General features: G+C 51.9%; 1 protein-coding gene across 1 annotated transcript; it reads left to right on the top strand.

The window, feature by feature from the left end:
* Positions 1-3,904: 3,904 nt before the first annotated feature.
* On the top strand, positions 3,905-11,096 carry LOC118790331 (zinc finger protein GLIS2-like). Its single transcript, XM_036547243.1, has 6 exons — positions 3,905-4,124; positions 5,259-5,398; positions 8,835-9,017; positions 9,146-9,279; positions 9,867-9,985; positions 10,318-11,096. The coding sequence occupies exons 1-6, from the start codon at positions 3,938-3,940 to the stop codon at positions 11,073-11,075; spliced, it is 1,521 nt and encodes a 506-aa protein (XP_036403136.1). The 5' UTR covers positions 3,905-3,937; the 3' UTR covers positions 11,076-11,096.
* The last annotated feature ends 704 nt before the right edge of the window (positions 11,097-11,800 follow it).

Genomic DNA, 11,800 nt, shown 5'->3' with positions numbered 1-11,800 from the left:
TCCACCCTGCCCTCCTATGAGGCTGTATGAGTTCTGTGTCCGGGGGATGGGACAGTACCTCTTCGGGGGGCGGGGGGGGGACACGCTACCCCATGAAGTTCTGGCTTGTGACTTTTATGAATGTACAGCACAGCAGTCTGCTTTTCGGCATCCAGTCGAGGTTGGACTCGGGTTTCTGGAGCGCCTCCAGCCTGGTGGGCCTCATGATTGCTGCCTGTCTCTGTCAGAGCCTGGGACTCCTTATTCCCCCTGCCGGCCAACGTACATGGGTTTCCTTTGATTACCCCCCCCCCCCCCCCCCCCCCCCCCCCCCCCAAGCCACAGAGCCAGAGACAGGTGGGGGCCTGCTCTGTCAGCTGACCCTCATTCAGCTCTTAGTTCTATGGTCCACGAAGTCACTTTCTCTGGCACAGAAAAACATTCTCATGGATGGGTCGTGAGCGAGTGAGGTTGTGAGAGCGTGTCTATATTCCTGTTGTATATGAATGTGTGTGTTTATGTGTGTATGTGTGTTATGTGCACATCTGTATGTGTGTTTGTGTGTGAGATGTGCTTCTGTGTGCATTTGTGTGTGAGTGTGTGTATATGCAGGTGTGTGCGTACATGTGTTTGTGCGTGTGTGTGTGATTAGTGGGGGATTAAAGGGTCCGGTTCCCTCCCCCCTCCTCCGTGCCCCTAAAGCTGGGTCAGGGCAGGTATTCAGTTACACCACTACAAGGGGTGTGGGGATGAAAGCATAAACACACACACACAGGCTCACACACACACCTGCACATACACATACACACACATACACAAACACACACTCACACACACACACACACACACACACACACACACACACACACACACACACACACACACACACGCACACACACACATACTCTGAAAGAAGCTGATGATTTGGAGACTTCCGCAATCAGGAGGGCGGGCTTGTCGAGAGGGCAGGCGAGTGTGGAGGTGGGGGTTCATGGGGTAACTGTGGAGACACAGACCTTTCTTTCAGCCCCTGCTCCACCCCCCTCCCAAACTGCACCAGCCTGTGTTTACTCCACGGGAGGGGGAGACAAAGATGCCTTTCAAAGCAGGGAGCTGCACAAAGACAACCTGACCCCCTGCACAAAGGCTAACATCCCCCCCACACACTGACTCACAGAGACACACATACACACTTGCACGCACCTGCACACAGTCTCTCTCTCTCTCTCTCTCTCTCACACACACACATATACACAAGCACACTTAGAAGAGGACATACACTCATAAATATCTGCATGTACACACAGGCACACACACACACACACACACACACACACTAATACAGGCACACAAACTCACATGCACCTGCATACACACACACACACACACACACACACGCACACACACATATACACACACACACACACTAATACAAGCACACAAACTCACATATACCTGCATATACACACATGCACGCCCACACACACACAGGCACTGTGGTAATTGACTTTAGCTATTGCCACTTTGTTTTCGAGAAAAGAGACAGAAAGTGCCTCAGAAAGAGAGAAGAGGACTGCAGAAAAGTGGAGAGAGAGAGAAACAGAGAACAGAGGGAGGGAGAGAGAGAAAGAGGCGGAGAGGGAGAAGGCTGTTCAGGGCTTGTCAGGGAGAGTTAGACACCACAGCACAGGAGCTGGAAGCTCAGTGAGCATCTGCCCTGATGTAGTGTAGTTTGTGTGTGTGTGTGTGTGTGTGCCTGTGCACATACAGGGTGCGCTGTGATTGGTAGAGACTGCTACTGTGTTCTGACACACGGATACCCCTGATACATGTATAAACATGTAGAGTTTAACACTAACCACACACACACAAAGAGGGTACATTGAGGGGAGTGTGGAGGCCCTTCAAGAAGGATACTATCTGGGTGTGACTCTGCGCTCTTCTACACAATGTGTCTGTGTGTGTCTAATTTCCAGGAATGAGATCCTGTATGCATCCTATCTGTCCTCCTCCCCCCCCCCCGTATCTCTACAGCTGTGTAACATTCCAACACAATCATGCTCCTGTCACTGACAGGCAGGACCGTACCACTGCTGAGCCGTCAGGGGAATGGGGGGGGGGGGGCTGGAATGAGGGTGTGAGCCTATTAGAGAAAGGAATAGATGATTTACTGCAGCTGTTGCCAGCTTGCACCAATAATTGTTTACACATGGGGGGATGAGGCGTGTGAGAGAGGCCCTTTGTTTTCGGATGAGGGCGTGACGCTCCCAGCTGAGGAGCACAGCTAATGAGCCATAGGGGGCGGGGCCAAGGGGAATTGTCTCCTCGTCAAGGTGACAGACTGGAAAGGAATAGGCGTGTTTGTCAGTCACAGTTTGTGTGTCTTTCACTTGTAGGCAAGGCTGTGACTGTTTCTCTCTCTCCGTTTGTTTTCCAAGAGTCGCTTGCCAGGAGAATGCAAACGTTCTGTGTGAAGTCAATATGTAGACATGCGTTTTGCAAGCAGGTAAAAAAAAAAAGGTCAAAACCGCTGACAGCCAGAAGGAACCGCAGTAATGTGCACAGTTAGGCTCAGTGACGAGCCACGTGATTGGTTGGTCTTGTTGAAGATGCAGTCTGCAGCTGTGTGCTTCCTGCTGCTAGATCCCGCCCCCTTGATGCTGGTGTAGCACGGGAGCTGATCTTTTTACCTCCATGAAAAAAATGAGACAAGGTGTTGGGCGGGTCCGACAGGTGATGCAGCTGACCTGGAGCCTGGGCGGAGGCCACTGGCTGAGAGGTGGACCTGTAAGGAGAGCTGGAAAACCCGGAGCTGGAATGCAAGATTCCAGTCACTTTAAGCTTGTTGAACAGAAATGTGTGAAACACACAGAACACTGAGATTGCAGTCTTGTAGCTCAATACGTGAGCAAAAGTCCAAGGCTGAAAGGGTGTGTGTGTGTATGTGTGTGTGTGTGTGTGTGTGTGTGTGTGTGTGTGTGTGTGTGTGTGTGTATGTGTGTGTTTGTGTGCGTGTGTGTGTGTATGTGTGTGTTTGTGTGTGTGTGTGTGTGTGTATGTATGTGTGTGTGTATGTGTGTGTTTGTGTGCGTGTGTGTGTGTGTGTGTGTATGTGTGTGTTTGTGTGTGTGTGTGTGTGTGTATGTATGTGTGTGTTTGCGTGTGTGTGTGTGGGGGGGCATTAAACTCTATAAAACTATACTATAAAACAAACTCTAAAGCATTAAACTCTATTACTATATTGTGGTTGCAGGTTTGAGTCTCAGGTGGGACACAGATGTAGCTTTAAGCAAGATGCTTTATCTCATCTGGATTCCTGTGGTTGTGGTGTTTTTGCTCCACCTGTATCTACTATGAGTTTAAGTCTTGTAAATTTGTCTAAATGTGCACTAACACTATGCACTCTCTGAGGTAGTGGAAGAGCTTTTACGTGTCAGAAACAAGTAGAATCTTGTGAAGGATGGGTAATTAATGGGTATGTTTGGACTGCAAAGCTGACATCAGAACAGAAACAGTTTTATGGAGAGCATTTGCGTGCATTTGAGATAGGAAACAGTACATGTCTATGTGTGTGTTATTATATGGTCCCTGGCTTTTCACCTTATGATCATTAACTGAACCATGGCCAGCAGTGTGGCATGGCAGAAGGGTACAGGCCTTGTCATGGAAAGGTTGCTGGTTCGATTCCACACTGGGGTACTGCTGCTGTACCCTTAGGCAAGGTACTCAACCCACATTTGCCCCAGTAAAATATCCAGCAGTATAAATGTACAAAATTGTAAACTATGTAAGTCACTCTGGATAAGAGGGTCTGCTAATGTACTGTCATGTAATATAATGTACTGCAACGTACTGTAATGTGTCCGGCCATGTAACTGACACGGTCTCCCTGATTGGCCCCTGTGTGCAGGTGGGCGGAGTCTGGGTCGTGCAGGAGGCGGGGCCTGGTGCGGCAGCCATGCTGTCCCTGGACGAGCCGCTGGACCTGAAGCTCCCGCAGGGACGGGGCGGCCGGCAAGACCGGGCGCTGGGGACACCCCCCTCGATCTGCGCCCCGCTGAACGCTGCACGCGCCCGCCAGCTCCGGATGGCTGAGGACGGGACGGTGGTCATCGTCCCCTCCTCCCAGGCCTCAAACCACACAGGTCGGTGCAGCTCCTGAGAAACACACAGAGTAAGATGTGTCACTCTCTGAACACCTAACGGGCTCAGCACGGATTATAACAACAGAAGTGATCCCAGTAACGATCACTGTGTAGCCACCGTAGCGATCAGAGTGACAATCACGATGACTGATAAACACAGTAACAATCGCTGTGTAGCAACAGTAGCGATCAGAGTGACAATCACGATGACTGATAAACACAGTAACAATCACTGTGTAGCAACAGTAGTGATAACTGACAATCACAAATCACAATGATGGTGATAAAATCAGGAACAATCACTTTGTAGCCACCATAGCGATCAGAGTGACAACCACAATAACAGTGCTAAACCCGGTAACAACCACCTCATATATCATCAAAACAACAGAAATCTCAGATTGTGTGACTGTGTTTTAGAAACACCATTCATTAATATAGTCACTATAATTACATTATTTTTTTTACAGAAACCAGGCAGTAATATGCGATTGCTTTAATAGTTCTGGTGTTCTGGACATATTAATATTAATTTACTTAGTATTAATTATTGGGCAGCAGTGTAGCAGGGCTCGTAACCGAAAGATTACGAGTGATTGCCCGGTGCTGCTGTACCCTTGGGCAAGGTACTTAGCCCAGAATTGCCTCAGTAAATATCCAGCTGTGTAAATGGATAACATTGAAAAATTGTAACCTATGTAAGTCGCTCTGGATAAGAGCGTCTGCTAAATGCCAATAATGTAATGTAATGTAATGTATAAACATCACTTCCTCTTGAACAGTGCTGATGGTGGTCTTTGAGAAACCTGCAGAAACATGGCCTTAGCCCCCTTAAAGGGATCAGGGAGGCTTCTGCCTGTCTCCAGGAGACTGTTATGGATTTAACTCTGGGGTGGAGCTCTCCAGGCCTGGAGTGGAGCTGAGCCCTGATCTATATCACAGATCGACACAGACTGCATTTAAAGGAGAAGGGGGTGATGTTTCAGAAATGACAGAACTCCAGGTGGGCTGTAAGAGGGGGGTTTGCTGCAGCAGGTCTGTGGTAGAGCTGGTAAGGGGAAGTCAGGTGCTGCAGTGAGAGTTGGTGCTCAGCACCGGTGTGTGTGCCCCCCCCCCCCCCCCCCCCCCCCCCAGGTGTACCTGCACACTCCCCGGAGAAGGTGGAGCCCCCGACCCCCCCGCCTGTCGACCTCAGCCTGTCCCCGGCCTCCCGCCACGCCCCATCCCCCTCGGAGATGTCTGACGGCAGCGGGGCCTCCTCCCTCCTGTCCAGGGTGAGTGAAGGGGGCGTAATGTTCACCCCCAAACCCCGAAACCTGAGGGGAACCCCACAGAAAAACAGACCATCGTCTTCTTTTCACTGCAACATTGTACTGAGCTGGGCTGCTTATGTCTTTTCCTTTACAAAAATGTCAACAAGTGTCTGAACACGTTTAAACCCAGGGTAACCGTGGAGACCCTAGGTGACCTTTGACCATGTTCTGAGGCATCGTCATACCTATAGCTGAGAAGGTAAAGACAGAACATGCCCATGAAGGCAGGACCAGAAGGGTATTAGTTCCAAACCCAAACATGACCCAGCTACTTACTGGATTGGTCCTCTACTGGGGAGTTCACACCAAAGGGCTCAGTGGTTCTGCTGCTCCCAGAAGTGATAAACCTGTACTTTGCTTTCTGCAAAGGGATCTGGGGGTGGGTCATGCCACAGAGGTGCCCACAAAGGTACGGTCAGGAGGGCGTTAGCTCCAAACCCAAATGTGGACCGTCTGCTTACTGGATCGGTCTTCTACTGGACAGTTCATACTGGGGACTAGAGATAAACCTGCACCTGGCTTCCTGTAAAGGGATCTGTTTGTGGGTCAGAGCTCCAGTATGGGGGGGTTGGGGAAGTGGGGGGGGGGTGTTTTTCTGGTTGCCAGGGCAAAGCTTTTTACAGAAAAGCTCCACATTCCATCGCCCCCCTCTGAACAGGGACTCGTGTCCGCCGCCAGCCCCCACCCCCCCCGCCTCCCTCCCGACACAGCCTGCAGCACATCAAGCACCCCCTGTGTTCAGGGAACAAGCCTTGCCTCTGTAGGGGAGCGACCGGAGCTGTTATCCCTGAGAGGGACGGCAATCCTGTGCAGACCTCACGTCTCCTAATTCAATTCACCCCAATTCAATTTAGACGGGCGTGTGAGCGCATGTGTGTGTGCGTGTTTGTGTGTGTGCGTGTTTGTGTGTGTGCGTGTTTGTGTGTGTTTGTGTGTGTGTGTGTGCATGTATGTGTGTGTGTGTGTGAGAGTGTGTGTGTGTGTGTGTGTGTGTGTGTGAGAGAGAGTGTGTGTGTTTCAGTATCCAGCGCCGCCCTCCTCCGTGTCCCAGTCAGTCCCCCTCCCCCCGTGGCTGCCGGGTGTCCTGAGCTGAACCCTCCGTGTCAAGAGGAGAGGGAGGCCCTGGGGCGTTCCGGGCGGGACGCAGATTAAAGTCTTAAATGACAGAGCGGCTGAGGGGGCCGAGTCACCGAAACCAGCATCACAATCCTGCACTGTCACCCTAGCCCCCCCCCCCCCCCCCCCCCAGCCGCCAGCCGTAACGCGCCACACATCTCCAGAGAGGTTGTTAACAGAACCCGTCACCCCCCCCCCCCCCCCCCCACTCAGGCTCCGCCCCGCCCTCCCCTCCTGACCGGGTTGGTCTGTGTGAAGCTGGCCTTTGTTGCTGCGGCGTTCCTGTGTGATTGGATCTGCAGTGCACCGCATTAGGTGGGGCGGGCGACGTGCCCCCCGGGGGGAACAGCGCGGTCTTATCTCTTTAATTGAGACGTGCCTGGGCTGGCTGGCTGATTAAGGAGCTGGATTCCTGCCCCTCTCGGGAAGCCCTTACGACAGGCACACGGCAGGACCCTGTGACATGTCCCGTTAACACATGTGTTGGGGTGGGGCGGAGGGGCAAATTTAGGTTAATGTCGGAGTTATCGGGTTTCGCTCAACACCGTATTCCGAATTAGCACGATACCTGCTTAATATTAAGACTGTCAAGCTGACTCAAACTCATATTGGTACCTGTTTGGGCAGCGGTGGAGCACAGCGGTAAAGAGCAGGGCATGTAACTGAAAGGTTGCTGGTTTGATTCCCTGCTCGGTTGTTGCACTGCTGTTGTACCCTTGGGCAAACTACTTAACCCACAATTGCCTCAGTAAACATCCAGCTGTATAAATGGATAACTGTAGCTGTATAATGGATGTAAAAATTGTAACCTGTACAACTCGGTCTGGATAAGGGTGTTTGCCAAATAATTGTAATGTTATGTAATTCCCGCTGGTGGAACGAGCTACCTTACACCATCAGAGCAGGGGCGTCCCTCTCTATCTCCAAGAACCTCTTGAAGACCCAGCTCTTCCGAGAGCACCTCCTCTCCTAACAACTTCTAACAACTCTAACACGATTCCATCTCCGCGCACTTTCTGCCTCGCACTTCTTTCTCCTGTCACTACTTGTTTGTCTCCTCTGCCTGTCTATCCTTGTGTTTTCACTTCGTTTACCTCTGTTTTTCTACTTTCCTTGACTTATTTAGCTGAGTTTTAGTTGTTTAGGTTACACTTAAAGCTTACCCTAAGGTCTCCTACACTACCGTAGCTTGCTTGCTGTTCCTCATTTGTAAGTCGCTTTTGGATAAAAGCGTCTGCCAAATGACCTGAATGTAAATGTAAATGTAATTGAGCTAAGTGGATTTGCTTGTCAGAACTTTAAAGGGATCCTACATATCAATCACCGATTGCTTAAAAAAAGGCATTAAAGGGGACAATGTATAACTATGAATTTAAACAGGGGTTGAGGAGCTCAAACTCAGTATTATAAATGCAAAAAACATGGTGCTACCAAGTCGAGCAGAAGAGCGCCAAAATGTGAAAAATGCAGATTACTTATGGCCAATAACCACTGAGAATTTCCTAAAGTATGAACGGTATTACAGTTTCAGGGATTTAACCTTAGCAAACTTCCAGCCACTCTATCAGAACGCAGTATGTGCTTGCTGCACTAGCCATTAGCCCGGCAACTCGCGCAACGAAATGGCTACCTCTGTTCAAACACAATAATTAGTTTAAATTGAAAGTGAAAGGAAGTAAATTGAAGTTGGAAATGAAAACTGTTCTGTAAGCAAGAGGCTGCAGATCTCTCACTCTCACTCTCTCTCACTCAACATTTAACACAGTATCTGGTAGAAAGGAGGAGCCGAGCTATTAAATATTAAAGATATTAAATATTATCTCGCAGTAGCCTTGGAATATTTTAATGTTTAATAACTGCTGAAGGCTAGCGATTACTGTTAGCTGTTTAACCTAAATGGCATTGCTAACAGCAGAGTGGGTCCCACTCAGGGTGTATTCATGTTATCTCTTTCTCTCTCCTTTCTGTTTTACCATCCTTCCTCCTGTTCCTCCTCTTCTTATCTCCCTTGTATGATTCCACTCATCTTTTCACTTATTTCGCTCTCCCACTCACCCTTTCTCCCTCTCTGTGTCACTCTCTCTCCCTCCCTATCGCTCTCTTTCTCTCCTTCCCCATCTCTCTCTCTCTCTCTCTCCCTCCCTCCTCATCTCTCTCTCTCTCTCTCTCTCCCTCTCTCTCCCTCTCTCTCTCTCTCTCTCTCCCTCCCTCTCTCTCTCTCTCTCTCTCCCTCTCTCCCTCTCTCCCTCTCTCTCTTTGCCCCCCCTGTCTCTCTCTCCAGGATTCTGCCCATGTCCGTTACCTGGATGGTGGGGCCTCCTCCCAGGCCTTCCAGTTCTTCCTTCCTATTGGGGCAGGGGGCGGGTTTCACCTGCCGTCCTCCATGTTCATTGGCCAGCCCAAAGAGAAGCGGGCCTCCCCTGAGCTCTCAGTGGACGACCAGCTGGCCTGTCGCTGGATGAAGGTGAGAAACAGGAAGTGGGAAGGTGGTGGACACCACAGACTGAAATTGATTGGTCCTTGTAGCCGGGCATTTTTGAACTGTGGTCACTAATCTCTCTCTCCCTCTTCATCCCTCTCCTCTCCTCCCAGTGCCACCTGCTCTTCGACTCCCTGCAGGACCTGGTGGATCACGTCAACGATTTCCACGTCAAGCCCGAAAAGGATTCTGGGTACTGCTGCCACTGGGAGGGGTGTGCCCGCAATGGGCGGGGTTTCAATGCCAGGTAGGCGGGCTCTGACCTCCTAGAAGTTTCAGTTGCTGAGTTGCGGGCATAGAAAGATCTTTTGGTCCAAGGCTCTCCAAGCTCTTCAGAGCTCTTTTCGCCCACTGTGTAACATTCACCTGAGTGATAAACAGCAGCTGTTTGACTCATGAGCTCAGCACACATGACTTCCAGGATATCTATTTAGGCGATTTAGTTGCGTAATTGGATTGAGAGATGGATGATGGATGGCCAAGGGACATATACTCATTACAACAGGTGCCGTGAGAGCTGTGATGACCACAGTGAGTCAGAATCCTGTTTACATGTCTTATCTGAGTTAAGACACCTCCTGCAGCACAGTGTCCCCATCACTAAAAGAGTAAATGGTTGTCAGATCTAGCTGTGTTTGTGTGTGTGTGTTTTAAATTCAGGTGTGTGTGTGTGTGTGTGTGCATGTGTGTGTGTGTATATCTGTCAGATTCAGGTGTATGTGTGTGTGTATGTCTGTCAGACTCAGGTGTGTGTGTGTGTGTGTGTGTGTGTGTGTGTATATGTGTATGTCTGTCAGACTCAGAGGTGTGTGTGTTTTTTCCTTTGTTCTGTAGGTACAAGATGCTGATCCACATCCGCACGCACACCAATGAGAAACCCCACCGCTGCCCCACCTGCAACAAGAGCTTCTCCCGCCTGGAGAACCTCAAGATCCACAACCGCTCACACACAGGTCAGTGCGACTGCAACCGCCCACACATAGGTCAGTGTGACCGCAACCGCTCACAGACAGGTTACAGTAACCACAACCGCAAACCCCTCACACACAGGTCAGTGTGACCGCAACCGCTAACAGGCAGGTTATAATAACCACACCTGAAACCGCTCACACACAGGTTAGTCTGACTGCAACTGCTGGCATACAAGTCCACACAAACTTTCAAAGAGGGACCGTCAGTAACACATACGTTGATAGTCTACCTCTCCCCGCTGTTCTCCTGCATTGACTCCCCCACCCCTCCTTCCCTGCCCCCCACCCCCCCCCCCCCCCCCCCCCGCCCTCAGGAGAGAAGCCATACATCTGCCCGTACGAGGGCTGCAACAAGCGGTACTCCAACTCCAGCGACCGCTTCAAGCACACGCGCACGCACTACGTGGACAAGCCTTACTACTGCAAGATGGTGGGCTGCCTGAAGCGCTACACCGACCCCAGCTCCCTGCGCAAGCACATCAAGGCGCACGGCCACTTCGTGGCGCAGGACCCTGCCCCGCACGAGGCCGCAGGGGTGCTGCTGAAGGCGGGGGTGGGCGGGGGCGGGGCTGGGGGGAGCAAAGGGGCAGAGCTAGGCTACGTCAGCGGCGCCCACATCGTCATCCCGGGGGCGGCGGCGGCGGCGGCGCTGCTCGGGGGTCACGCCTTGCAGGGCCTGGGTGGCGGCCTGCCCCTTGCCCACCTGGGCCCCCGGCCGCTGGACCTGAGCGCTTTGGCCGCCGCCCATCCCGTCTCGGGGCTGGGCGGGGCCCCTTTCTTCTCGCTCGGTGGCGGGGGTGCCCTGGGGCTGGCCAAGTCACCGCTCCTGTCGCCTGCCTTCGCCTCGTCCGCCCTTGGCCTGCCCGCGGCGGCGGCCCTGAGTGCGGGGAGGCGGGGTCACGGCCGCGCTGGGCGGGGCCGGGCCGGGGGGGCGGGGGATGAGGACAGGGAGGGGCTGGAGGGGCTGCGGGGGGCCGTGCTCAACCTGTCCGGCGGGGGCGGCCACGACCCCCTGTCCTGGGTGGTCATTCCCCCGGGGCCGGCGGTGCTGAAGCCGGCTGTGGTCAACTAAGAAACACATTCCAGAGGCCGGGAGGCAGGGTCGGGTCAGGGCGGGGTCAGGGGTGGGCGGGGCGGGGCAGGGAGCATGGGAGGAGGGGTCAGAGGTGAGAGCCAGACTTGTTTGAACATTCCCAGAGGAGAGGAGCAGAGAGAAGAAGTGAAAACACCTCGTGTCTCTCTTTCCCTCTCTCCCTCTGCCTCTCAGGTCCCGCCTTTGGCCACAGAGGGAGTGTGGGGCGGGTAGCACTTTGCTTTAAAGCTCTGTGATGTTGTGTTATTCCTGTGTGCTCACTGTCACATTGCTCCTATGCAACGAGCGACATGCTGCATGGGAACTGCAGGTAATCGTAGCTTAACATCGCAATGCTACACCTTATCCCTGAGCTGTAAAGTAAAGGGCAACTGAGAGGTGGAATGTCATTGGAAATAATTTGAAGCAGAGCATTATGGGAAGTCTCAGAACTAGCCTTTAGTTTCTGAGTACCTGCATTGGGGAAGGGGTGTGAGGACTGCCATTAGACCATAAATGCTAGTTTTATTTCTTTGGCCTGAGGGGAAAAAACAAGTCCTGCACTACTCATCTCGGACCAGTCTCTCGCTCTTTCTCTCTCGCTCTATCTCTCTTTAGTATATGGAGAAATGTGTACATTTATAAAGGTTATCTACAGCTGAGCACCCTGTCCAAACCCCAGTCCATTTGGAGCTTCTGTTTGAGCTGTGCTGACTGCCTACCTG

The sequence above is a fragment of the Megalops cyprinoides genome, chromosome 1 (assembly GCF_013368585.1).
Source record: "Megalops cyprinoides isolate fMegCyp1 chromosome 1, fMegCyp1.pri, whole genome shotgun sequence".
NCBI classification, from domain to species: domain Eukaryota; kingdom Metazoa; phylum Chordata; class Actinopteri; order Elopiformes; family Megalopidae; genus Megalops; species Megalops cyprinoides.
The sequence above is the reverse complement of the archived record's forward strand: the minus strand, read 5'-3'. Positions and strand labels throughout refer to the sequence as shown.